Genomic DNA, 27207 nt, shown 5'->3' on the forward strand with positions numbered 1-27207 from the left:
TTGTGTGACCTTTCGACTGAAACCACAGCTTCGTATTCCAAGACCGCCCGGGAGGTACCGTCATTACGCCTATTTCTGTCATGAACCATTTAAATTCATTTCGGCTCGTTGGTCAGGACAGCTGCTATTACACAAAACTAATTGAGACATTCGATCGCAAGTTTCATCATGTTAGGGAAGGGGTTTACCATTGTAGTTCCCCTAATGGAGTCTTTTAAACAGCCCCCAGACTGTTCAATTTACTACAGTAATTTTACATTAAAAAATTTGGCCAAACGTTGGTTTATATTTGTAGCTTTCCAACACGCAGGCAGACGTATAAAAACAACCTATTACCTTAAACTGAGCACTGAATAAATTATTTGCAAAGAAAACATGCCGGACCCTCGGACGTGGTGAATGTTTGTAAAGGAGCCATGAATTACTTTGCGTTCATTGGTGATCGACGTGGAATGCTCTGAAATTTTCATAATATGGTATAAAAACTGAATATTCATTAATTTACCGTAATAGGACTGATTCTGTACCACATTCAGTACAACATATTGCGGACTAATTGGGTAGATACAATTACCCATACTTATTTTGTTGAGAAGAAGTTTGTGCGTTCTAATTTGAATCCAATGAGACCTAGATATCTTGACTCAAAGTAAATGGTGGTAGTTTTCGTCTTGAATGTCTATGGGCTTCGGTAACCACATAACACCAGATCAGACGTGAGATTTCCCATCAATTTATGCAATAAAAGGAGTTCTGCTAGAAGTTGTGCGGTACATGGTCTCAAGTGGAATATAAAGGTTTTTTTTGTTCAAACAATACCGAAATTTCTATTAAAAATTTTCGAAAAATAGAAATTCAACTAAAAAATGAAACAAGAAAAATATAATTTATTTTTAAAAAAGCGTGAGGCCCATGCACCCCATATCAATAGTTAGATGTGAGTAGAAGAGTTATTTTGACAATATTCTGAAAAGCACCCCACGCTTTTTTTGCAATAAAATTATTTTTTCTTACACGATTTTTAATTCAAATTTATTTTTTTATTTTTTTCAATTTTTTTTGTTGGATTTTCTATAAAAGCGTATTTTTTACTTATTTTTTAGTTTTTTTAAACTATTTTTCATTTCTTAGTTGAATTTCAATTTTTTAAATATATTTTTTAAAATTTTTCAAAAATGTCATCTGAATCATTCCGTAACTTATCCGAGAAATAGGTGATCGGTGCGCCTGGTAGTTTCCCTTCTTGGTCTTGACACAGACACTCCGGTCTCGGGAAAACAAAAAATCGCTAATCCTGATTATCCTAATAAGGGTAACGGATCAAACTGTTTAAAATATTTAATTGTCATCGGTCTTTAATAAGTATGCCAAAGGACAGTGCCCATTTTCTTAGGGCGTTTGGGCCCCTAAAAAAAGTTGTCGGGTCATGATCGTTTTAACTTAATTTGATAGACAAAGAAATATCGTTTCATATTCAGAAAACGATTTTTACATTCTCACCCAGGTTTAAGAGAAATCTATTTTTTTCTGCAGCTAATCAATAATCGCTCTCATCATTATTTACAGTATTAAATAAGTTAATTGTGGTTAATGTTGCTAGAAATAAGCCCTTACGTACATTTTATTATTATTACATCCTCATAATAATAATAAAATGAAATGAAAATCCGGAAGCCGGCAACGATATTGTTGTTGTTGTTTTTAAATTCGCCAATAAGCAGGCAAAGAGCGTTAGCCTATACAGCCTAGTCTGTCGTAGTTATATTTATTATTTTTTTTCAATAAAAAGCTGGTTTATCTCTATTGCTTTTCGGGAGTTTTGACGTCAACTCGATGAATAGGTAGCACATTGAGTGAGCGTGAATTTCCGCAGACCTTTTATCTTGAAAAAAAAAACAGTCACTGCTATGTTAGCCTCAATTTTATTCCAATGTCCGTCAATAATCGTGAACAACGATTTTAATCCACAAATTAATACACAAAACAACACCCAATTTATATATTATACATCACAATAAAATATTGAAAAAACATTAAAATAAAACTTCAAGTGACGCTTCACTCGGGTTGCTGCCAAAACTCTCTGATCATATATAATAAGAATAGAGTAATGGTAGGCCATTAACCCGTCATGACGTATGCAAGCGTAGTGTTCGCTCACGCAGCCCGCACCCACTTGAAATCCCTTCAGGTTATTCAATCACGATTCTGCAGGATAGCCGTCGGAGCGCCTTGGTTCCTTAGGAATGTGGATCTCCACGACGACCTGGAGCTCGACTCTTTTAGTAAGTATCTACAGTCGGCATCGCTGCGCCATTTTGAGAAGGCGGCACGACATGAGAACCCTCTCATCGTAGCCGCTGGAAATTACATACCCGACCCAGTAGACCGAATGGTAAACCGTCGACGTCGCCCAAAGCACGTCATTACGGATCCTCCTGATCCATTAACGGTGCTTTTAGGCACCACAAGCACCGGTCACCGTCCTCGTCGAACCCGTCGCTTGCGACGAAGGGCTCGACGAGCGAACTAACCCATAGACACAGCCCACTGAGTTTCTCGCCGGATCTTCTCAGTGGGTCGCGTTTCCGATCCGGTGGTAGATTCTGCGAAGCACTGCTCTTGCTAGGGTCAGTGTTAGCAACTCTCCGGTTGAGCCCCGCGAGCTCACCTACTAACGTTAGGGTGAAGCTGAAATAGCCTCTCAAGGCTATCAGCATAGGTAGGGAAAAAAAAAAAAAAAAAAAGGTAGGCCATTGAGTTTTTTACTAACGGAATCAATAATATCTAAAAATATTAAATAATTCATGGTTATAAGTAAATAATATTATTAAAATATATAAATATTGAATTGAACAAAAATAAACTAAAAAGTCTGTGAATTATAACCATTAGCTATTTTTTTTTATTTGTTGTTCAAGTAACAGACAACTCTTTCATTTGGCAGCTTAAAGGTTTACTATAAGGCTTTATGGGCTAAGCCCTTTGCCTATTGGCGAATTTAAAAACTATGGCACTCATTTTTGGGATGTTATCAAATAAGTATTTTTTTTTTTGTAAAACAAAGCCAGGTTTAAAGAAATGTTGATAACATAAACTAAACAACGTGAAAAAATAAGGCATAGTTTTTCAAGTACAAATAGTTTTGACATAAAGTTGGCCCACTTTTGGGCATTGTCCTTTCGAGTTAATCCGACGTTTTGAATGGGGTCAAAATCATGTTCAAAGATTCCGTTACATACATACTAACGTACATACGTCTGAAGCTAATAAAATCGTGTTAAAAAGACATGATTTAAACATGGTTAGTAAAAATATGAGCGTCTACAATTTGATTATTTTTTTCAAAGCCTGTCACAGCCTATTTCACTTTCTTCTTCTTTCTGCTTCTTAACCTTAAATAACTACCTTAGATTTTTATAAATTTAACGATGATTTAATATTAGTATCACTTACACTTCTAACAAAGTATTACGCTATTGGAACTGAAAATATCGTAATTTAGAACCTATTTTGTCCCTATTAATTTTCACATCCAAATATACTGGTTGTGGATAAACCACATAAATGAAACCACGAACATTTAAAATACAAGCTACATCAACAAATGTTTTTTCTACTCTCGGTGACCTACTGTTTACAATTGGCGCAGCTAAGCTTACTTCAAAGGTTGAAATTCCAGGTAATTCATCGAGAAAGCTCTGTTGGTCTCGGAAACGAAGTTCCTCATCATTAAAGAAAACAAATGTTTGTTATTCTAAAATTATTTTGAAAAGGAAAACCTTATGAGTTGTTTTTTTTTATTGCTTAGATGAGTGGACTTGCTCACAGCCCACCCGGTGTTAAGTGGTTACTGGAGCCCATATACATCCACAACGTAAATGCGCCATCCACCTTGAGATATCAGTTCTAAGGTCTCAAGTATAGTTACAACGGCTGCCCTACCCTTCAAACCGAAACGCGTTACTGCTTCACGGCAGAAATAGGCAGGGTAGTTGTACCCACCCGCGCGGACTCACAAGAGGTCCTACCACCAGTAAAAAAGCTGTTTACTGTTTATAGCACAAATGGGTGGACAAGCTTATGAACCGCCTGGTTTTAAGCACTTATTGGTGTTTATAGACATCACAACTGGTTTCGTATTGCGTGAAGGCTACTGCACCTTTCTAAGCAGAGCTAAATCGCAGCAGAAATAGTCAGGATGGTGGCACACCTATATGCGCTACCTTGAAACACTTTATTAGTTTGCTTCAATATCAGAACGATGATGATAGGCCAAAAGGCCATCTCGCAGCCCCTTACCTTAAACGTTAACTCAAGCTGACAGATATCGCAAGATCAATACCTAGCCTACCTTAAGACACGAAGTTGAAATAACACTTAAACGACTTTACATTTTTTTCTTTCTCAGTACTGTGGTTCCCACCCTTAACTTAACACGCCTTATCTTGAAAGCGTGATAAGTACGCACTGCCTTCTAAAAACCTGTCTGCGGTAATTGGAGTTCGGCATGGTCGCATCGCTCGATACTAGTTCGGTATATCGGACGTCTTATTCATTAGACTACGGACGCTTTAAGCACGAAGGCTTATTGTTTAGTCACACAATGCTATCACGATGGTTAATGCTGAAATAGGCTTAGTCTAGAAACAGTTGTCATAAGCCTCAAAATACCACAGCGAGAAGGCTTTAGTTAGCAGAGGCTTGTTTTAACTCTGAGACGCTCACGCTCCGATTATAGTCCTCTTTCTTTTTTAGGTAGCAGGGTTTAATTTCGACCATATACAATTCCAAGGAATTACTTTTAGACGATAATTGTATAAATTTTCCGTAGCATCTATACTTCTATACTAATATTATAAAGAGGAAAGATTTGTTTGTTTGTTTGTTTCGAATAGGCTCCGAAACTACTGGACCGATTTGAAAAATTATTTTTCCATTAGAAGCCGACATTGTCCCTGATGAACATAGGCTACTTTTTTTTATTTATTTTTTATTTTATTTTTTTGGTTTCATGTGTGTTTTAATGTTTCCGAAGCGAAGCGAGGGCGGGTCGCTAGTTATATTATATAGCTAAATGCCTTTGTAACTATACTGAGACCTTAGAACTCATACCTCAAGGTGGATGTCGCCATGTACCTTATAGATGTCTGTGGGTTTCAGTAACCACTTAATATCAGGTGGGCTATAAGCTCGTTCATCCATTTATGCAATAAAAAATATATTTTATTTTATTTTTCTAAAGTGTAAAGAAATTTGTGTGTATACTATTTAGAATGAAGGTATTATTGCTACGTCTTTAAAACCTAACAGAGTTCCACTCCATGCACTGTTACCATTTCCACATTCCATTGTCTAGAAATATCGGGGAGAACGAAGCGCTCACTATAAATGCGTTATGCCCGTCGGGAATTTTCATTAAAATTTTCCCTCGGCTTACACCGCCCAGGAAGCCTTCAGGTAGCAGAAACTGACAGAAATTTCATAACTTGTCTCTTCAAACTAGATTTAAAACCTTCTAAGAATGCTATGTTTTTTTATATAGTTTTTTTTTTAATATTAACAACAGATTATAAATGAGCGAAAGAGAACGCTTCAGCTTTAAGCTAAAAAAAAGTTCCAACATGCAAATAACGTTAAAAACTCCTCAAAAAAAAAGGCGATTACATAAACTATTTCTATTTATCAATTCATAAATAATTTGAAGTGTCGATAACTATTGCAAATTTCGCAATACAGAATTCATAATTATCATTGCTCGAGACGAGCCGTCTATTGCCGGTGGCTGGGTATTAAAATTCATTTTACGAAGCATTATGCGGGTCGTGCTGAATTCTGAAACGAGATATATTCCAACGGCTACGTGACCTTTTCGATTGAATTACAATGCCTCCTCACTGATCTAAAAAGAAATGTGTAAATGCCAATAATTTAACTCTGAAACTACAGTATCGATCGACTATGCTAGTATTTTCGCTTCGAAATAATTTGCATCTTCTTTTTTTTAAAGGAATCGATCACTAGTGGCCTTTCCAGTTTCAACAGGACATGTGGGATTTACAGCGCCTAATTCGTATCCCATATATTTTACATCAGAGTCATACGCGATTACTACGATAAAATCTAGTTTTCCGGGCACGTACACGCAATTTAAGGCTTTTGTGGTCGGCCTAAAGTGAACCTTCCCATACCGGCCGCTTTACACGGCTTACGTACTTCAAAAGCACTCGAGGAAATCGAAAAACTACTGAAATCAATTTTTATGCTATTTATTATACCATGTTATTTAGTATTGAATTGTTTTTTTATAAAGACATCAAGAATGCTTGTTAATTTTATGGAATTAAAAACGATTGTCATCGTATTCATAGAGCAGGCATTAAACAATCGTTGATCTTATACTGTCAGTTGAGCTTCAAGAATCTTGATTGATCTCCTAATTGTTTTCTATTCGGGTGTATTGTTAACTTGGGTTCGCTTTGATCGGCCCTCAATATGCTAATCGTAAGGATTGAGTTCAGGCCCCTAACTTTATCGTTTACATTGTAGCTAATACAGTTTTGACGGAGGTCACTGCGTGTCTGATTTGAGAAAAGGTGTCGCCACTGAATTAATTAGTCGGATGTTCATAATTGTTACAGCTGGAATAAAGAGTAGCTTGTGTTATTCTCTAGTCCTAGCATACAAGACAATTCCCTAATTCGTTAGTGAGTAAAGTAACCATGTATTATACCCATGTATTTATTGAGATAAGATTTACCCGGCACTGTCCGGGCCAACATACAAACTTACACATTTAAAATATTAATATTGTTACGTCGGTAAGAGTAACGCCATCTGTCGCCAAATAGCAGAAACGAATATCAACAGAACTAGTAAAATCGAGAACGCACGAGAAGTGCAACGCCATCTATTATCAGATAGCGGAAACACATATCAAAACTACTCGACGATTCAGGAATGTTCCCGATAATTATAGAGATGTCGTATCGACTAAAAAAGCGAGAGATGACACGAAGGCAGTTACTGTTAGTAATCGGATCTACTGGAAGCAAAACAGCGAATGGATCACCTGAAGCGAAGCGGAAGAAGCGAATTACGAATTGTAAAGTGCTCTGTAAGTATTAAATAGAGTTTTTATTTGTACTTCGGCCGAAATTTTATTTATCCCGAACCCCAGTGCGTAGTAATATCATACTACAGAAATATACAATCGGAGGCCGGTACTTGTTTTCGTCTCGTACCTGTATGCCCCCCATAACACAGTCCAAAATCCTAACTTCGTATCGCTGAATGTGGATTCTTTTCAGATACTTATTTTTTTGTTAATTTCATACTTCGTAAATAGCTTCTTGTTCAAAATGAAAATAATTTCAGAGCACACAGAAGCGCGGAGTCACATTTGTTTAAGTTACTATATATTTGGCTTAAAATTGGATCGTCTCACAAAGTGCTAACACTTTTAAGTTTACGAACGGCTTCATTAAGTTCGCTTATGAATTGATTGCCCGAAAAAAAAAGATCGTTTTAATTTTAACAAGACCTTCGTAACGACACCCACAAAAGATCTGATTGCAGCCGGATAAGTTTTCGTGGTCGGTAATTCAGAAAACGCGATGGTGCCCAGTGAAACGTGTTACGAATGTTGATCAACTCTTTAGGATTTATCGGATCTGTACTCTGAAATAAGATTTCCGTTTTATTAAATCCGAAATCTGTTTTAGTTATTGAAATTTTGTTACTTTAAACTTTGTGGTTAAGAATAATGAGAGCGAGATAGAGGCAGAGAGAGATCTAAATATAGAAAGGAGATATGTATTTGAAATATTTAAAGAAGCGTCCGTGGCAAAATACTTCGAAATTTCGACCTCATCATTAAACTGACTTTTAACATCAAGTGGACCTTTAGCGATACTGAAACGGATAAAAAAGAGAAAAAAAAAACATTTTTGAAGATTATATCGACACCTCCATGCAACAACATCGTAACTCATTTTTTTACAAATTTTGAGTTACAATGCTATTCTTATACAAAAAGAAAAAGGATTTTTTCTGTGTAATAATTGTAACTCTACGCCTATTCAATTTGATTTTATGAAAGAGGTAAAAGCATTGTAAATCCCAAAAAAAAACAGATTAACCTGCAAGGTTATTGTAACTTTATTTACAATACACAAAATATTACGAATATCTAATCAATGACATACAACAAAATTGTAACTTTATTCACAATCTTTGCACAGCATGACTCTGGAGTTTATGAACACAAAATACCATGCTACTGCATTGTAACCTGAGTTACAATGTTTTTGCACGGACTTTGATATTAGTTTTTGTGTGGGCCTGACCCCTAAGATGCATTACGATCTTGTCGCCCGAGTTTACTTGCATTGTGTGTGCGATTTACATGATTAAAAATTGTAAAGAAAGGATATCGGAAACGGCGAGATATGCGATTTTTAAAGATTTTTGGTGTCTGAGTCAAGGCAAGTAAATTTTGTATGTACCTAGATGTGTAGACAGAGTTTAACGAAAATAAATAACAACATCAGTTATTTGTCACTCACGACGTCATTAGTCCTTTAATTACTATTTATATGCTGATGGCGACAAGAAAAGGTTTTGTAAAAATATGATTTTCGACACTCTCTGTATTACCGACATGTGGTTGCAAACTATTTACAAGGAGATAGATGCAGGAGGGACAGGAATTATAACAAGGGATTTGAGAGGAAGTCATAATAGTCGAACAAATCTGATCCCAGATGCAGTGAAAGATTCTGTCAGAAATTATTATCATTAACCCCTAGAATTGATTCCCATACCCTAAGAAAAATAACTTTCAAATTATACTTTACAAATTATACTTTTTAACATACTCTAAATTATATGGACTTTATGTTGATCGGATGAAAGTTAATTGTCCAACAGAACAAGTGTCAAATTCTAGACAGTATAAAAATATGTTTTATAAAGAATACAACATAGAATTTCATAAGCCAAAACCTCTGTATCTGACTTATAAGTTTCAATCCAAAAGAAATCCAAGCATAGTCACAGCCATTTATGACTTACATAATGTTTTGACAACACCCCGGTCTGAAGTTTCATTATTTTACTATAGAAGGAAATTTGCTGTATATAATTTTACCATCTTAAATTTAGGAAAGTCCAAAGGATATTCGTACGTATGGAATGAGACAACAGGCTGTGTTTCTTTTTATTAAGCAGAAATATGAAGAAGGCTTTTGCATATTTAACTTTTTTTCTAATTGCTGTGGCGGACAAAACCATAACCGAATAATAATAGCTATGTTTCCTATGCGTGTAAAATATTTGGCATATCGATTATACATAACTATTTTGAAGTTGGACATTCGCAATCTGAAGGATATGCCATGCATGCATTGCATGCACTACGGAACAAAAATCAAATTATTCACGTACTAGAGCAATGGATCACTTTAATTAGATGTGCTATAACAACATGCGAGCCTTAGTCGTAGCTGAATTAGATCAGAATGTAATTCTAGATTTTATAGGTTTCTGACGGATAAAAACAACTTGGATAGTTATGAGAAAAAGTAATGTGGTCTAAATTAAAACACATTAAAATAGAAAAAAAAAACCAAGATTTAATATATTTCCAATATGATTATTTAAGCAGCCAATATCTAACTATTAACCTTGCTTGGAAACGCATTAAAAATCGACAAGAATTAAAGAAACAACTCATGTGAACAGCCAGAGGAAGAAAGTATTCCGTTACCCGTTTTAGTGGGTGGCGCATTTACGATTTACGTTGTAGATGTCTATGAGCTCCAGTAACCACTTAACTTCAGGTGGGCTGTGAGCTCGTCCACCTATCTAAGCAATAAAAAAAATATTACTTAACGATAAAATACTCCCAATTTCCACAGGAAATTTTAAAGATCTCGTAAGTTTATGCAAGTGCAACGCGATTCCAGAATTTTACTTAAATCTTCCACATTCAACTCAATTAGCTGAAGATAACAAAAGTGATGATGAAAATTAATTGTTATTGAGTTCTATTTTATTAATGTTACCAAACAAGAAAATGGAGTTGATTTTTTTTGTTATTCCTGTCATTAGCGGCTGATTTTAAATGGTAGGTAGGTACTGCGTGCGATGCTTTAATAAGTGTTTGTTCTAATTAACTTTTAATAAATTTTGTCAGTAAGCTGCAGTTTTAGTCTTACAATCAAATATTTTAATTAATATTAATCCTGTTATAGTGACTTATGTCCATTATGATAGGATTTTTAAGAAATTTGCAATTATTTGTATGAAAAACAATTGAACGTTTACATACAAATTTCATGCAATAAAATTGTAACTCAGAGTTACAATTGTTTGAAAAGATAAAAAAACATAATAAGTAAAAAAATAAAGGACGTAAATCAGACATACAATGTTTGTCACTGTAACTCAAGTGACTTGACTAGGCATTGTTTTTCACGTAAGTCATGAAAAGCCATGAAAACAACTTTTTTTTTATAATCTTAAAGTACATGACAATAGTGCACATTAAAAACATAGGATAACAACACTTTCGAAGATTGTAGAGTGAAACCTTGAATAGCTATGATATTTGGAATTTTCATTTTACTCTCACCAAAAATCTCAAAAAATGAGTTACAATTTTATTGCATGGAGGTGTCGATATCTCCCATTAAATTAATTGGCGATAAACTAAGCTAAATATAAAACACCCATAAACTTTATTATATCATTAAATCACCATCGAGCTATCTTCGTAACATCGTATGGTTTCAATGTGACGTCATTAAGTCATAACCGATAGAAGGGTATCAGTTTTTATTGCTAAATGATAGGAAAAATAATCCTTTGTTAGGTCTCCTCCGGTCGGGAGTCTGCCCGTCTGGCGTGCGCAGGCGTGGCACACGTCGTCACAAGGATCCGACGGTTGGGACTCGAGGTGGCGCTCGACAAAACCCAGGCCCTGTTGTTTCACGGGCCGGGACGAGCGCCGCCTGTGGGTGCCCACCTCGTGATCGGAGGCGTCCGCGTCGGGGTCGGGGTGACCGGTCTTCGGTACCTCGGCCTCGAACTGGATGGTCGCTGGAACTTCCGCGCTCACTTTGAGGAGTTGGGCCCTCGACTGATGGCGACGGCCGGCTCTCTGAGCCGGCTTCTTCCAAACGTCGGGGGTCCCGATCAGGTGGCGCGCCGCCTCTACATGGGGGTGGTGCGGTCGATGGCAGTATACGGCGCCCCCGTATGGTGCCACGCCCTGACCCGCAAGAACGTCACGGCGCTGCGACGTCCGCAGCGCGCGATCGCGGTCAGGGCGATCCGAGGATACCGCACCGTCTCCTTCGAGGCGGCGTACTTGCTCGCCGGGGCGCCACCCTGGGACCTGGAGGCGGAGGCGCTCGCTGCCGATTACCGGTGGCGTAGCGACCTCCGCTCTAGGGGGGAAGGGCGCCCCAGCGAAGGTGTAGTTCGAGCGCGGAGGCTCCACTCTCGGCGGTCCGTGCTGGAGGCGTGGTCTCGCCGCTTGGCGGACCCGTCGGCCAGCCTCCGTACCGTCGAGGCGGTCCGTCCGGTCCTCGCGGACTGGGTGAGCCGCGACCGCGGATGCCTCACCTTCCAGCTGACGCAAATGTTGACCGGCCATGGTTGTTTTGGCCGGTACCTTTTCAAAATAGCGGTCCGCGGACCGCGACGAGAAAGACAGCGGAACACACATTGGCGCGTTGCTCTGGATTCGACGATCAACGCGCCGCCCTCGTCGCGGTCATTGGAGAGGACCTCTCGCTGCCGCGCGTCGTGGCTGCGATGCTCGGCAGCAACGCGTCCTGGAAGGCGATGCTCGACTTCTGCGAGTCCACCATCTCGCAGAAGGAGGCGGCGGAGCGAAAGAGGGAGAGCTCGTCCCTTTCCGCACCGATCCGTCGCCGTCGAGCCGGGGGCCGGAGGTGGGAATACGCCCGTGAAGGTCAAGGGGCGACCTGAGGGGGTGAGGCCGCGCGGCGCGCTACCAGCACTCTAGCGCGCTGCCGTGGAGTGAATAGAGCGACCGGTCGACGGTGTATCGCGTCCCGACCCGGCAGGCTGGTTCTGGTCCAGCGGGGTATTCCGGGACACCAGCGGCACCGACGGGCTGCCGTACCGAGACGGCCGACGTTTCCCGCCGTCTGCTCACAACACCATGCAGACCATTGAGTCTCACATACCCCGCGCGCCCCTTTTGCGCGGGGACCTCGTAGGAGGTTCGGCCCTCTACCAAGAAAAAAAAAAAAAAAAAAAGAACTGTCTGAACCCGTGCTCGCCCACCTGTCCTGGTGAAACTGAAAAGGCCTCCGGTCTAACAGTAATCATACTTTCCAATAATAATCACTGTTACAACATTAAAAATATAATTAACTAGGTTTCGGTCTGCAGATTTTCTCTTGTGATTCACACTTTATATGGTATCAGCAGATTCGTGCCCAGCGCTATGAGAAGTAACCAAATTTATTTTCCAGGGCTGAAACTATTACGATTTATACCAAATTTCGTCAAAATCGGTTCAGTAATCCGAGAGTGAAAATATAACAGACAGGGTTACATACTTTCGTATTAACATTATTATTCACTACATAACTTTTAACTTCAGAGAGTATCATGGAAATTAAAAAAAGTAATGATGAAAACGCGAAATGTAATAACGGGTATGTATTTACGAGTATATAATATATTTACCTCTTATCATCGTCACTGTTTTAAAACTCCTGGAAATCTCAAAACGAATTAGAATGATTCGTTTTGAAAACTTTCAGGCTTCTATTAATTAGTCTTCTATTTGTATTCAAATATCTATCTATTAAACCTTTGTCTAAGTCACTCTCAAGCATACTCTCTGTAATTCAAGTTGGAAAGATATTCTTAGTTCGGTCTATCAATTGATCTCGGAACTTACAGTGTTGCCCTTACTACGTGATCACGTTTGCAATTCAATTTATTATAGAAAATTATAATAGATTTAATTATGATAAAATTTTGTTTTATTTTTTAATTGCCACACACTGGTGGTAGAGGATAATTGTAAGTCCACACGAGTAGATACTGCCAACTTATTTCTACGGTGGTCATACTGTTATAGCATATGCTTATTGGTTCTTGTCAGTGAGTCGCGATTTCGAATCGGTGGTAAGCGAAGCAGTGCTCGTGCTAGGGCAGTTATTATTAGTCTCTCAGGCTGAGCATCGTGAGCTCAGCTACCAGTTCCGTGAAACCAGAATAGCCCCTTCAGGCTGCTGTTAATTAAGTAAGAAAAAAAGAAAATTAAGTCTTAGTGTTCAAAGATAGTTCCGACATTCCGTTTCTGAAATATACAGCGTATTGTAAGCTAGTTCATCCAACCAAAGCAATAATAAATATTCCCCATAATAGTTAAAAATGTCAGAGCTCCAGCCACGACGACACTTATTACAACACGACAACCACCAATGCAGTAATCCTTATCAATTGAGGATAATGAAAGTCTCAGAAAGTCTAAGATAACTTTTAGGGGTCATATCAGATATTTCATTAAAGCAAAGCATTACCAGATTTTTTTTATTGATTAGGTCGATGGACGAGCTTACAGCCCATCTGGTGTTAAGTGGTCACTGGAGCCCATAGCCATCTACAACATAAATGCGCCACCCACCCACGGACTCCTACTACCAGTAAATGTAGGTCATAAGAAATTGCTAGATACTGACGAGCGATGTTTTTAATCTTAATATTGCCATTTAAATTATTATTGTATTACCAAGCACGATACTAGAATTCCACGAACCTATAGTAAGGGTTGAGCTCGCCCTCTGCAGTGTGAATGGCATGGAGAGGTCAGATATTGAACATTTTCTATTTTAGATCCGCTATTTGAGGGCTTTTGCGCTTGGCAGATCGGAAAATCCCAGTACAGGACAGAGAATAGTGAAATTGGTACCTGCTTACACGTGTAAAAATGTTTTTCATAAAATAAATACAGGATTCACAAAGCCTTTTTTATTATTTATATCAGATCCTACGGCGTGTTTATTTTATTTTATTAATACTTACATTTAATTCGTATACAATTTATAAGTTTTATTTTGTACTTTATTCGTGCTTTCAATACATTACAGCTCTTTATCTGTATTTGTAGAGTTCCACGTTTGCGAGTATTGTTTTGTGTAACGACTCTCCTTATAACCCTAATGAATATTTAGTACACTCCAGATATAAGCAGGTGGTAAGTACAGATGCCAAGTCACGATCCGTCTCATCACAAGTAATCATAAGAATTTTTATAAATGTGGCTGGTTCAATTTTATGTTCAATTCATCTTAATTTTTAACCGACTTCAAAAATGAAGGAGGCTCTCAATTCGAGTGTATGTTTTTTTTTTTAATGTATATTACCTCATAACTTTTGACTGGGTGAATCGATTTTGATGATTCTTTTTTTAATTAGGAAGCTGACGCTTCCCGTGAGGTAGGTACCATTTCAATTTAGTCCAGTTCGGATAATGGTATCCATGAGAAAATCATATTATAAGTCTTAAATTTGCATTAAGTACCTGCACGACAAATAGATTAATAACTCATGAATTCAATATCACGCCAACCGATTTAGATTTTTATTGTTTTTAGTGTATATTCATTGGTTTTGGATTTTTTTTCTATTCGAATTCGGTTTTTGTTAAAGCATGTCTATTTACAATTATTATTCTTAATCGTGTCACTCTTGACTGAGTGGTCGTGATCGTCATATAGTGTTGTGAAAGTGACAGATACTCCCTGCTTAGTAGGTGTCGATTTTTGCACTGCGCTACACTTAGAGCATTTAGTTATGTAGCTACCAGCCACGTAGGCCGTAAGATCGTTTACCCATCGACAGGTTTGAAAAATAAAACATAATAAACCTTAAATTCAATATTGCAAATATTTTTTTAGTTCGAATTGACATTGTATCACTCATAAAGAGCTATCTTATAAAAGTCGGTAGGAAAGTTTTTGTGTTTCACCGTAGTAGTGAAGGCAATATTGTCTCGACCGCCCGTAAACCTCGCGGGGAGAGCTGAAATGTTTAGACACAGGGCCGTACTTGGCGAATTTTTCTTTCTGATCGTCAAAACGAAGCGCGGTCGAGCCCACTTGCCTTTCCTAATTATTATTTTTAATATTTTGTATTTTTTCTAACGGATATCGATCAAGGACGTAGGGACATAAGTAAAAAAAATCCTAGAGACAGAATTGACATTTTGAATTAACGTTTTTACCATAGCAACGCCCGCCACCGGAATAGAGTTCATCCATACTACCTGAAGCAACTGTGTTCATCTATAGTACGTTTCCAGAGATCTGTTTGGCCGCTTTACTTTTTTACTGGTGGTAGGACATCTTGTGAGTCCGCGCGGGTAGGTACCACCGCCCTACCTATTTCTGCCTTGAAGCAGTAATGCGTTTCGATTTGAAGGGTGGGGCAGCCGTTGTAAATATACTCGAGACCTTAGAACATATATCTCGAAGTGGGTGGCGCATTTGCGTTGTCTACGGGCTTCAGTAACCACTTAACACCAGGTGGACCGTGAGCTCGACCACCCATCTAAGCAATAAAAAAAAAACCTTCTATCCGGCTTTGGAATGAGCCTCCCTCCACAATGTTTCCCCAGTGCTTTGACATGTCCTTCTTCTAACGCAGCGGCTTGTCTCTGCCCCTAGCATTGCTAACGTCCTTGACAGTAACCACTCACCATCAGGTGGGCCGTATGATCATCAGCTTACACGGGAAAAAATGCAATAAAAGGACGCTTAAAGTGGTTCGTCACCTTAGTATTAAATTACAGGCGTGCGGGAATAAAACTCCTTCATTAAAATATCCATTAGTACATTTGTTACACATATAGCAGGATCTTTCCATTTAAAACGAACATTAAAATTTATTGGGAATGTATGTGATTCCACTAATCGCATGTATTGTGCTATTCTAAGATGTTTAAAACATTGAACAAGTCCAAATCCAGCATAACTCATAAATCCATGTCATACCTACTTTTTTCGACTGATATTCTGACTCATCATAAGGCAGAGAATGTGCATCAGTATCTGGCTATAGTAGTATATTACTGGCTATTATACAAAACCCATACAGCATAAGGCTTTCTCCTTCTTACAGTACCAAACTGAGTCTATTCAATTACATAACCTTATTAAGACCCTTTTTTCCAAATAGATTTAAAAAAAATCTCAATTCTTATAATTAACCTCTAAAGCTATTAGACTGTTTTGTTTAATGTAAACAATGTTTTTATTTTAAAATCGTCGGTACTCGATTCGTTCCTGAACGACAAGAACTTTCTATTTTGGAACATATTCCACAAGCTATGTGTGAAAACTGAAGATATTCTCCATAAAATGTATGTGAACGTTCCAAAGAAAACCTTTGAACAATTTGAAATTTGTCATTATTCTCTTCTTTGGAAACTCTCTCTCTGGAAACAAAAGTCGAAGTACGAAAAAATTAATAATGCGCTTACATTTCTCAGTTCATATTAATATTTGTTTCATTTATCAAAGTAATTAGCTATCTATGATAAGACAATCAATTCCATTCATGAAAAGCCAACAGGCAGTGTAGAATCGGCTGGAGGAGGCTTACATGTCACAAGACACGCTGACCTAAGTCGATAATCCGATGTGTCAGAATTAAAGTTAATATAACGCGTAAATGGTGGTACATTTAGGGACAAAGAATTAATACAAAAAATTTTAAGTGGAAGAGAGCCAGGAGATATTTATGTTAATAAGACTAAAACATTTCCAGAGTAACTTTACTATTTTGTAAACAATTACCTATTAAGGACCTTTTTTTAAAATCCAAATTGTTTAACATTTGAACGTTTTGAAGACGGTTTTGAAGTCGTCTTCGCCTAGATAATAAAATACGTTGTGGAGTAGATTCTGCCTGCACCACTTTTCCTAAAGGACGTACGTACGTGCTCGCCAACGAGTTCCAAGATAGAAGAATGTCATAGTGTAGGTAAAAAAAGTTAAGGAATTTTCGTAACTATTGGTGGATGGGTGGCTTGTGAGCCCACCGGGGTAGGTGCTGCCATCCTGCCTACTTCTGCCGCAAAGCATTCATACTCCACTCCTGTTTTAAAAAATTGCCAAATAAAATTTGAGTTTGTAATATTGAAATAACCGCTTTTTACTACATGCACATGAATATATATGTGGTACATACGCCAAAATAATATTTTTTACAATTTTTGTCTGTCTGTATGTCTGTCTGTCTGTCTGTTTGTTCCGGCTAATCTCTGGAACGACTGGACTGATTTTGACGAGACTTTCACTGATAGGTAACTGATGATATAAGGAGTAACTTAGGATGTAAGGAGTACTTTTTTAAGAGTAGCTTCGTTCCGCGGCGTCACTCGCGGTACGACAATAACCGCGGGTAACATCACGAGACTCAGCTATTAATAATAAAATTTAATGTTTCCGAAGCGGATCGAGGGCGGGTCGCTAGTTTTATAATAAAATAAAAAAAATCGACTTATGGCACAAGACGGGCGACCACATTCACGTTATGATATCAATGCCCGGTAGTAACTGAAAACGAGTAGTCTGATTTAATAAAATAAAAAATCCAAAAGCAAACTGTAACCTTCGACGTGAAAAATAGTCGATTTCTTCTAGACGGAACGACCGCACATGCCTCGCGATGTTTATAATAATTCAATATTAATATTATCCAAGCGATACATTTCGAATTTTAGATGTATCTTATGAGCTGATAATGCTTCGCCGGGTTTACTTTCTATATATTTGTGTAGTTTTTCTGCAACAATGTGTATAATAAAATCCGGAAGATTGATTGAATTTTTATTTGTATCGTAAATATTCTTGTATTTTCGACGTGGGAGTTCAATGAGAGCCTGGACTGAGTATTATTCCTTGCTGATGGAACGTTCGATTCTTGTTCGGAGATACCATATCCCTGAAAATTAATAATTTACGTTTGAGGTCTGGTTGTACATGAGCCATCTACTAGACGACTAGCTTGGACCTGTTGACTGCGGTTCGTTAATTATACGTGTAAATCTACAATAGGGAGTATTATATTATACTCCCTAAAATATTATATCTTTAAACGAACAATTTTTGTATATAAGTATATATATAATCTGAATTTCGGAAACGGCTCCAACAATTTTCATAAAAGTTAGTATACAGGGGATTTCGGGGGCGATAAATCGATCTAGCTACGTTTTATTTTCTGAAAATGTTGTTTTATTCGTGTTTTCAATAATCAACTTTATCGATAATTTTGATTTTTTCTTTAAATAGCCAGTTAATATTTTTTTTGTTATTCTGTCCGTAAGAAAAATATTATTCCGATAAATATTAATTTTAAACCAAAATATTTTATATGAAATTTATTTATTCGGTACGGCAGTGTGACCAGAGGTTTCATCTATTTACATCGCTTTTATTAAAAACGAATCCCGACGAGTTGTCCGACACCGAATTAATTTGCAAATTGGGTTTTACAACCGAAGCACGAACGATAAAAACATTTTAAAATCCAACGAGCTACATGAATATGTTAATTGTTTCATTAAAATCTCCGCGTTTTTAATATGCGATTTTAATTTAACTTCTCGTGGAGGTAATTGTTATTTTAAAACGTTGATTCGCAAGTAAAAGTTTGATGTACGGTGTTTTTTGTGTTTTCGACTAAAGGTTTATTCGATTTTAGATTGATAAATGTACCAAAATTTCTTGCGGCTCCGCGTTGTTGATAAGTGGCATACATTTTTGATTGAATGATAAATGCCGTGAGTTATTGCAGACTGCATAATTATGCCTTTTGAAATACAAACAATAGCTATATCTGCCAATATTTACATACATATACTCTCTCTCTCTTCAATCGGTTCCTCACTGCTGAGGATCGTGACTCCGTCCGATTTCGTCAACCAACTGTCTCCATCGATCCCGCCCTGCAGCCCGGTGGAGTGCGTCGCTGATAGGTATCCCCAGTTCCTCCGCTATTTGGTCCGACCATCGTTTGGGACCTCTACCCCTAGGCCTTTTTCCCTCTATTTTACCGGTCACCACAAGGCGTTCCAAATTGCTGGTATCTCTACGTGCAACATGACCAAAATACCGCAATATTCTTTGTAGGCAGATTGTGGATAGACGTTGAATCTTTAATATATACAACGTGTTACAAAATACAGTGTAAAAAATTTGTTCAACCCTAGTAAGCTGTCATGTCAGAGAACCAGATTATTTAACAGAAATGCCTACGTATCTATTTTACCTAATAATTGTTTACTTTAGTAGTTTTTCTATTTTTCATTTATAAACGTTTGATACCCCAATACAAAAATGTCATTATACTCAAGTACTGGCTTCGAAAACGGTCAAGCTAGAAAGAAAATATCTACTTATATATACTTATAAGTATATTAAAATGAATTACTGTTCGTTAGTCTCGCTAAAACTCGAGAACGGCTGGATCGATTTGGCTAATTTTGGTCTTGAATTATTCGTGGAAGTCCAGAGAAGGTTTAATAGGTGAGAAAATATAAAAAAAGCTCGGTATTATATAAAAACAAACAATTTTGTTTTTCCTTCGATGTGTCCCCTTGATGTGTCTTTTATTTATCGATTGAGGCACTACGAAGTCTGCCGGGTCAGCTAGTGATATAATAAAAACAACCAAAATGTGAACCTTCGTATGTTTATTTATAAGTCTTGGTGCATTTTGTTTTAGTAAAAGATTCCTTTGTAGTTGTAAGGGAAGTAGCCGTTGTATGGGAGAGCACCGAATTTAGCATAGTAAGGGAATCCATAGGGTGCGGCGTAGGCGTAAGGGGCGGTGATGAGAGGAGCAGCGGCGACTAAGGCAGGGTCCTTCCTGACCACAGCATTGAAGCCTTCAGCTCCGGCGGCGTAGTCGACCGTCCTGCGAGTACCGTCAGACTCCAGCAGCGAGTACTGACCCTTCACGTTGTCTCCCAGTCGGCTCTCCACCTGGTTCTTGAAGTCGCCAGTGTAAGGATCCGCGACGCTGTATGCGAAGTTGGAGTAATCGCCGGCGCTGGCGATGGCCACAAAGGCAAGGACAACGACGAACTAAATGAAAAACATGACTATTTATATTATACTTATAAATTAATACAAAAGAAAAAGTGTTCATTGTTGAATTTTGAGAGCTTTACGGGGCACCAAAAAACAGTAATAGGCCTATTATGTTTTTCAATAGGCATTACTAATTTCATGTTAAAATTGGTAATTTTTTTTATTGCCTTTGTAAGCAGACGAGCATACGGCCCACCAGATGGTAAGTGGTCGCCGTAGCGCATGGACTTCAGCAATGCCAAGGGCAGAGCCAAGCCGCTGTCTACCGTTAAGTACTAATAAAAAATAAAATAAAAAAATACTAATAATAAAAAATATGTTGCAAAAAATCCGTTAATAATTGTGTATCCTTGTAGCGTGATCTAAGAATCTCAACGCTTTGCAGTCAGATTGGATTGTAGTAACAGTTGCTACCGGCTTGGGGTTCAAGCGTTCCGTTCCATCAGAAAATATGAACTTATTAAATTTTAACAAAACTAAACAAAAGTTTAAACAAAATTTAAATAAAACTAAAGGATAACATCAATATTTAATTTACCTTCACGAACATTTTTCTAGTTATTGTCGCGACTATGTCAATGTGACTTGTGGTGATTCGAATAACCCATTATCTCCTTTTATACAAACCCCGCCCGAATAAAATATCCATATTCAATACAAGGAAATGTACTCATACAACTTGTTATTTAAATATCAAAAACTTACTTGCAATTAAACCAGCTAACATATAATTTACAAACCTTGAAAATAAAAACATAATTAAAATATGACATTTTGATGTCGTGCGAATATGCATTGGACTGTTGGAAAGCGGCTTATATCTTCTGATGCTTAAAACTTCATTTGAATTATGTAAGTATCTTTGTATGTGAGGGGACAAACACAAGGTACACATTGTAGCTTGGTTAGCATAAATATCGCGATGTGAAAAACGGGAGTCACTTTGCGAGGGTCTAAGTGAAGTCTTTTGAAGTCGGATTCACCTAAATAATATCTTATTCTATTTTTTTTTATTGCCTAGATGTGTGGACGAGTTCACAGCCCACCTGGTGTTAAGTGGTTACTGGAACCTATAGCATACATCTACAGCGTAAATCCGCCACACACCTTGAGATATAAGTTCTAAGGTCTCAAGTATAGTCACAACGGCTGCCTAACCCTTCAAGCCGAAACGCATTACAGTTTCACGGCAGAAATAGTCGGGGCGGTGGTACCTACCCGTGCGGACTCACAAGAGGTCCTACCACCAGTAATTATGCAAATTATAATTTTGCGGGTTTGATTTTTATTACACGATGACATTCCTTCACCGTGGAAGTCAATCGTGAACAATTGCTAAGTACGTATTTCATTATAAAAATTGGTACCCGCCTGCGGGATTCGAACACCGTTGCATCGCTATATACGAATGCACCGGACGTCTTATCCTTTAGGCCACGACGACTTCACAGACTCTGGTACTACTAAATATCATATGCACTGTTCTCTTCACTCTTCACTTCAAATACAGAAGGTCATGTCATGAGGATTCCACCCCAAGGAGTCAAGACAAAATGCTGTTAATTTTCCATCCCGTATTCATGAATGTAGTGTTAAATAATTCTGTACCATGTCACAGCTTCATATAAAGCGTCTTACGAATTTACAAGTTGTACGCATGAGCGGATTAATAAGTCAAGAGATGCCTTTCGTTAATTGGTATTCCCAAAGGCGTACGCTGTTAGTCGATTAGCCAAAATAGCTAGTGAAGAAAAGTGGCTAAACAGGCTTGTGAGCTACAGATAAAGTAAATCAATTTAATGGAGTTACAACTTGGTATCAATGCTGCTATCTTGATTGTGGGTAAGCTGAAAACTGTGGTGGGGTGATAGGAGTAGACAGATCTGTCAACCCCAGTTCTGTTTTTATAATGACAGTACTTTTTACAAAGTTTCATTTAATTTTCCTACTCATTTGTTAATTGAAATTGATTAATTGATTATTGTATAAGTGTTAATGACTACAGTAAAACCAGTTAATAATGAAACATATATTATTTATTATATGACTAGAATAATTCGTCAACTTCGAAAATGCGCAAAATATCCGCCCTTTAAAATTTGCGAACTTCTTATCTCGTAACGTCTCCTGACGTCGTAACAGTTGGGAATTTCTTATAATAAATTACTATACTTCTAAATGTTGAATTTCCTTAAGGTAGATTTCTAAATCCGTTTTGAGACAGAAATAATTTAAAGTTTTTTGACTCTCATTTGTTTAGTTAATTATTATCATTAATATTTAGTTTTCGTCCTTGGATCTCAAAACCTGTAGCGGTATTCCATTGTACTTCCGTCTTATCTTTCTATTTACATTTTAAAGATTCAAATCACATCATAGTGAATGAGCTACCGTTAAAAAATACGTAAAACACAAATGAAAATCTACAATTTTCATGTTTTTAAATACGTATAAAGAATTCCCGCAAACAAAGGGTGGAATCGGAATGACAGTATCGTTTGGAGTGACATCAAAAGTACGCTGTTTTGTGACTGAAAAAGGCGGCATTCTGGGTCGTGACGTCACAACGTAAGATGACAGCGGAATAGATAAATGCTTTGAGGGTCACATCCTACTTGATATCCCTTTGATGAGAAAAACCTAGTTCTGTACAAATGATAAATATCAATATAGAAAATGTTAAAAAATACCATTATTTTGCAGTGTTTTCTGGAAAAAGTTCAATTCAATATCCTCTTAACATTGGTTAAATTTTTGTGAAGGTATGATCGCCTCTGTTTTCATCTAAGCCTACAATGAACTATAATTATTAACGTTTAGTTATTCCGTCAAGATGGTAGCGAAGTTTACAAATTTAGGCTGCAAACACAAACAGCTTCAAACTTTGGGCGTTTAAGTTACGTGACAAAGCCCGAAAGTCACTATTATGACTGTATGCCAAAGATAGAAATGTTTTGGCAAAGATCCGCATAAAGCTAAATGACCAATTGACGCTATATGCAGAGATACACGTTTTTCCTTAATATATTATGTTAAAATTTTGAAATAATACAACTTGAAAAATAGCAAAATGATGTAAATTGCTTGGTTAGGTAGGATGAGATAAAGTTGACAGCTGTTCCCAACTAGAAGAGGGTTGCCAAAAATAAACAAGAATGGAAGATGTTAGTGGAGACGTGTAGCAAGAGACACACTAACTGACAGACATTCTGTAGAACATAGAAAGATTAAATCAGCAGTCCTAAAAGTTCAAACTAACTGGCTCATTAAATGAATAATAACATTTTGAAAAAAAAAAAAGGACGAACATTTAATACCTATCGAAAAAAAGGCCACTTGAGATTAAGCATCTTCTTCTTATATTTCGAAGAGCGTCAAACCTTGTCATAATTTAGGTAATAGGTATAAAAATAGGTAAGTAGGTTATAAAAATAGGTAAATTAATGAAGATTTTGATTCTAAATATCCACAAAGCTTGCTATTCAAAATAGATTATAATATCTATTCGTGGATGACCAGCATAACTATGACTCGACGTTTCGTTATCCAATGCCGTCCAAGTTAAAACTTGAATTTTATTTAAATACTGGACTCATAAAGCTGTTACCGATGTTTTTGTAGCTTTTTTTGGATTTTTGAATAAGGTCACAATCGTGGTCGTATTAAGCATTAATCAAAGTCCGTAGACAACGCAACGTGAGTATAGACCACCCTGAGATACGATTTCAAATTTCCAATTGAATCATATACCTGTGGTCCCAACCATCCAACCGAAACACACTGCTGCTTGACATTTGACATAGAAACGCAAATTTCACGTTACAAACATACTGAAATTAGAAATTATTTCACAATTACACAAATGGAAAAATATTTACAATATACCGAAAATTTGGTTGTAAATTTTCGTGAAGGAAATGGACAATATACCTACCGATGCCATAGAGTTTGTTCGTTTCTTAAGTGCTATTACAGTTAGCAATTAAGTGATAGCTCATCAGCCCAAGCTATAAACAAGATGGTTATAGTCTTTCTGTATTGACAGTTTAAGTTAAAAACGGGAGCGTATTGAGAAATTAAGTGTTATCTTCAGAATATACAGTATAAAGCAAAAAAATTAGGTATTGAAAATAGCCGATTTTATAAACCATCGCTATATCGGCAGGCGATAATGTCCTTGTTCCGACAAAGTTTTGTTAAAAGTGAAATACAGAAAATACATATGTAAATCATTATGTCCGTGAACATTAAAGATCAATAGTGGTAAAGACCATTTATGCTATATATACATACAAATAAATAAAATTGGAGTGTCTGTTTATAATAATAAAATAACCACTTTTTAGTTAATTCGTAAGTATGTATACACAACACATATACACCAAAATAACATATATTTTTTAATTTTGTCTGTCTGTCTGTCGGCCGGCAGATGTCAGCTAATCTCTGGAATGGCTTGACCGATTTTGACGGGACTTTCACTGATAGGTAACTGAAGATATAAGGAGTAACTTAGGGCACGTTTTTTTAGACTAGCTTCGCCCCGCGGCGTCACCCGCGGTACGACAATAACCGCGGGTAACATCTTGGGACTCAGCTAGTCTTCAATAAATAAATACCTCCAATGAAACTTAGAAATGACCGCCTCTAAATTGTACCACAAAAACACGAAACGTAATTATTATTGTTACAGTTTTTGTCACGACAAGTTGAACCTCTTACACTATTGCTTCGAACATGCGGCAGGACTATAAAAACGTCTGGCTACATAAAATATTACTATAAAAACGTCATTTACTTCCTTGTAATATAATTGTTGAATTATTATTTATTACTTACGATTTCGAGCGGATCATACAGAAATTAACGTCGCAATAATGATTAAAGTATTAAACGCACGAAAGATCAGTCCATATTTATAATTATTATAAGCCTTGACATTTCAATGACATGGAAAAGTAAAACTTACTACTCTTTTTGTAAATGTAGATGAACGGGCTTTCAGATTACCTAATATTATTATTATGATTATTAATACTTTATTTCAGTTTTCTTTTTTTTTTTTAATCATAACATTTTGTTAGTAATAATTGCTTATAATCTATGTTAGTGACTTAAAAAATCTAACACATAACTATCATTATATACATTTTATACCATTACATTTTTTTTTTCTCCTTCCAAGTGCCTACTGCAAAGGCTATTGATCAGCAGTCCCTCGATCTTGCTCGATATGATTCTCAAAAGACTGTTGCCACTGTCACGGTCTCGACGCAATAACGATGCACTTCTCTTCCGCATTATTGCAAAGAAGTCATCGGTGTGATCATATTGAAGGGTTATCGGAGGTCTAGGGGTCTGCGTCTGAATTCTGTTGATCAGAGACAAGAGGCCAAAATTTCATTTGTATTAAAATAACGGCTATTTCTCGGACGCTTGGACGAAGATAACAAATCTATATATATAAAAATGAAACCCGTTTTCCGTTGTCACGACATAACATGAAAACGGCTTGACCGATTTGGCTAATTTTGGTCTTGAATTATTTGTGGAAGTCCAGAGAAGGTTTAAAAGGTATAAAAATATGAAAATTCTCGGAATTAAATAAAAATAACAATTTTGTTTTCCCTTTGACGTGTCCCCCGTCGGACGGATTCCTTTTGTTTGTTTTAAGTTTATTCTATATAAAAGTTTAGGTCTTTTATTTATCGATTGAGGCACTACGAAGTCTGCCGGGTCAGCTAGTTTACAAATAAATAGTTTGCGAATATCAAGGCTTGATTTTGGACTTTAATGATAAAATCGATTGAGATAAAAATCCTTGATTTCATTGGTATTCTGTGGTGCCCAGTGTAGTGAAATTCAAGGATAAGTGAACGTGTACACCTAGATGACTGTGGGCTGCTACTCTTCATCCTGTGCGACATTAGTCTCTATAGTTCCATTATTACAGCTTTCACTATTTAGTTTTAAATTCAGGAAAGAAACAAAACAAAAAGTGTATTTCGACGAAATTATAATCTAGTGTAAATTTGATTGAGCAATTCTTTTTTTGGACTACATTTTTTAGGATTTTTATAAATAAATGATATTTTAAAATTTGGTATAATTATTGATTATAATTTAGTTATTACAATTTTGTGTTTCATAAGTACACGTTAAAATTATTTTTTACGTGAAGCAGTAATGCGTTTCGGTTTGAAGGGTGGGGCAGCCGTTGTAAGTATACTGAGACCTTAGAACTTATATCTCAAGGTGTGTGGCGGATTTACGCTTTAGATGAATATGGGTTCCAGTAACCACTTAACACCAGGTGGGCTGTGAGCTCGTCCACCCATCTAAGCAATAAAAAAAAAGATACAGTGGATGTAGCGAATTCCGAATTTCGAATTCCGAAAGCGATTTCCGAAAAATCTTAATGCAATATCTAGCGTTTCTGAGGACGCGAACTTTCTAGTACAAAAAAAAAAAAAAACCGCAAGATATTCACGCCTTAATGTACCATAACTAAAACTATAAAATTCGGATGGTGATTACGTAAAACTAAAACCAAACGACCATAAGTAAATGCTAATAAAATTTACGACAACTCGTCCATTATTGGCTCATTAAATACGCCAAAATTTTGCGTAGCCATAATTCGGTCAAACGCTTCGTCAAATTTTACAACCCGTTAAATTCATTCATGTTTATCGCATAAATGAAGTGATAAAATGGTGTAATAAAACGATTTCAGATCAAGCAAAGTCTAGAGAAAACTAGAAAAAAATGTAATTATGACTTCAACCGCTGAAATTTGACTTTATATTGGCATGTAGTCGTCGTGGCCTAACGGATAAAACGTCCGGTGCATTCGTATCTAGCGATGCACCGGTGTTTGAATCACGCAGGCGGGTACCAATTTTTCTAATGAAATACGTACTTAACAAATGTTCACGATTGACTTCCACGGTGAAGGAATGTGGTCGTGTAATAAAAATCATACCCTTAAAATTATAATTTGCGTAATTACTGGTGGTAGGACCTCTTGTGAGTCCGCACCGGTAGGTACCAC

General features: G+C 37.0%; 2 protein-coding genes across 3 annotated transcripts in view; both read right to left on the reverse strand.

The window, feature by feature from the left end:
• The window catches only part of Pde1c (Phosphodiesterase 1c), a 474080-nt gene that overhangs the window by 433171 nt on the left and 13702 nt on the right, over positions 1-27207 (reverse strand). The gene's annotated exons all lie outside the window — the stretch shown is intronic.
• On the reverse strand, positions 19737-20836 carry LOC114248118 (larval/pupal rigid cuticle protein 66-like). Its single transcript, XM_028181243.2, has 2 exons — positions 20692-20836; positions 19737-20147 (listed from the first exon to the last, which is right to left on the reverse strand). The coding sequence occupies exons 1-2, from the start codon at positions 20701-20703 to the stop codon at positions 19782-19784; spliced, it is 378 nt and encodes a 125-aa protein (XP_028037044.2). The 5' UTR covers positions 20704-20836; the 3' UTR covers positions 19737-19781.

This window comes from Bombyx mandarina, chromosome 04 (genome assembly GCF_030267445.1).
Source record: "Bombyx mandarina strain Sakado chromosome 04, ASM3026744v2".
NCBI classification, from domain to species: domain Eukaryota; kingdom Metazoa; phylum Arthropoda; class Insecta; order Lepidoptera; family Bombycidae; genus Bombyx; species Bombyx mandarina.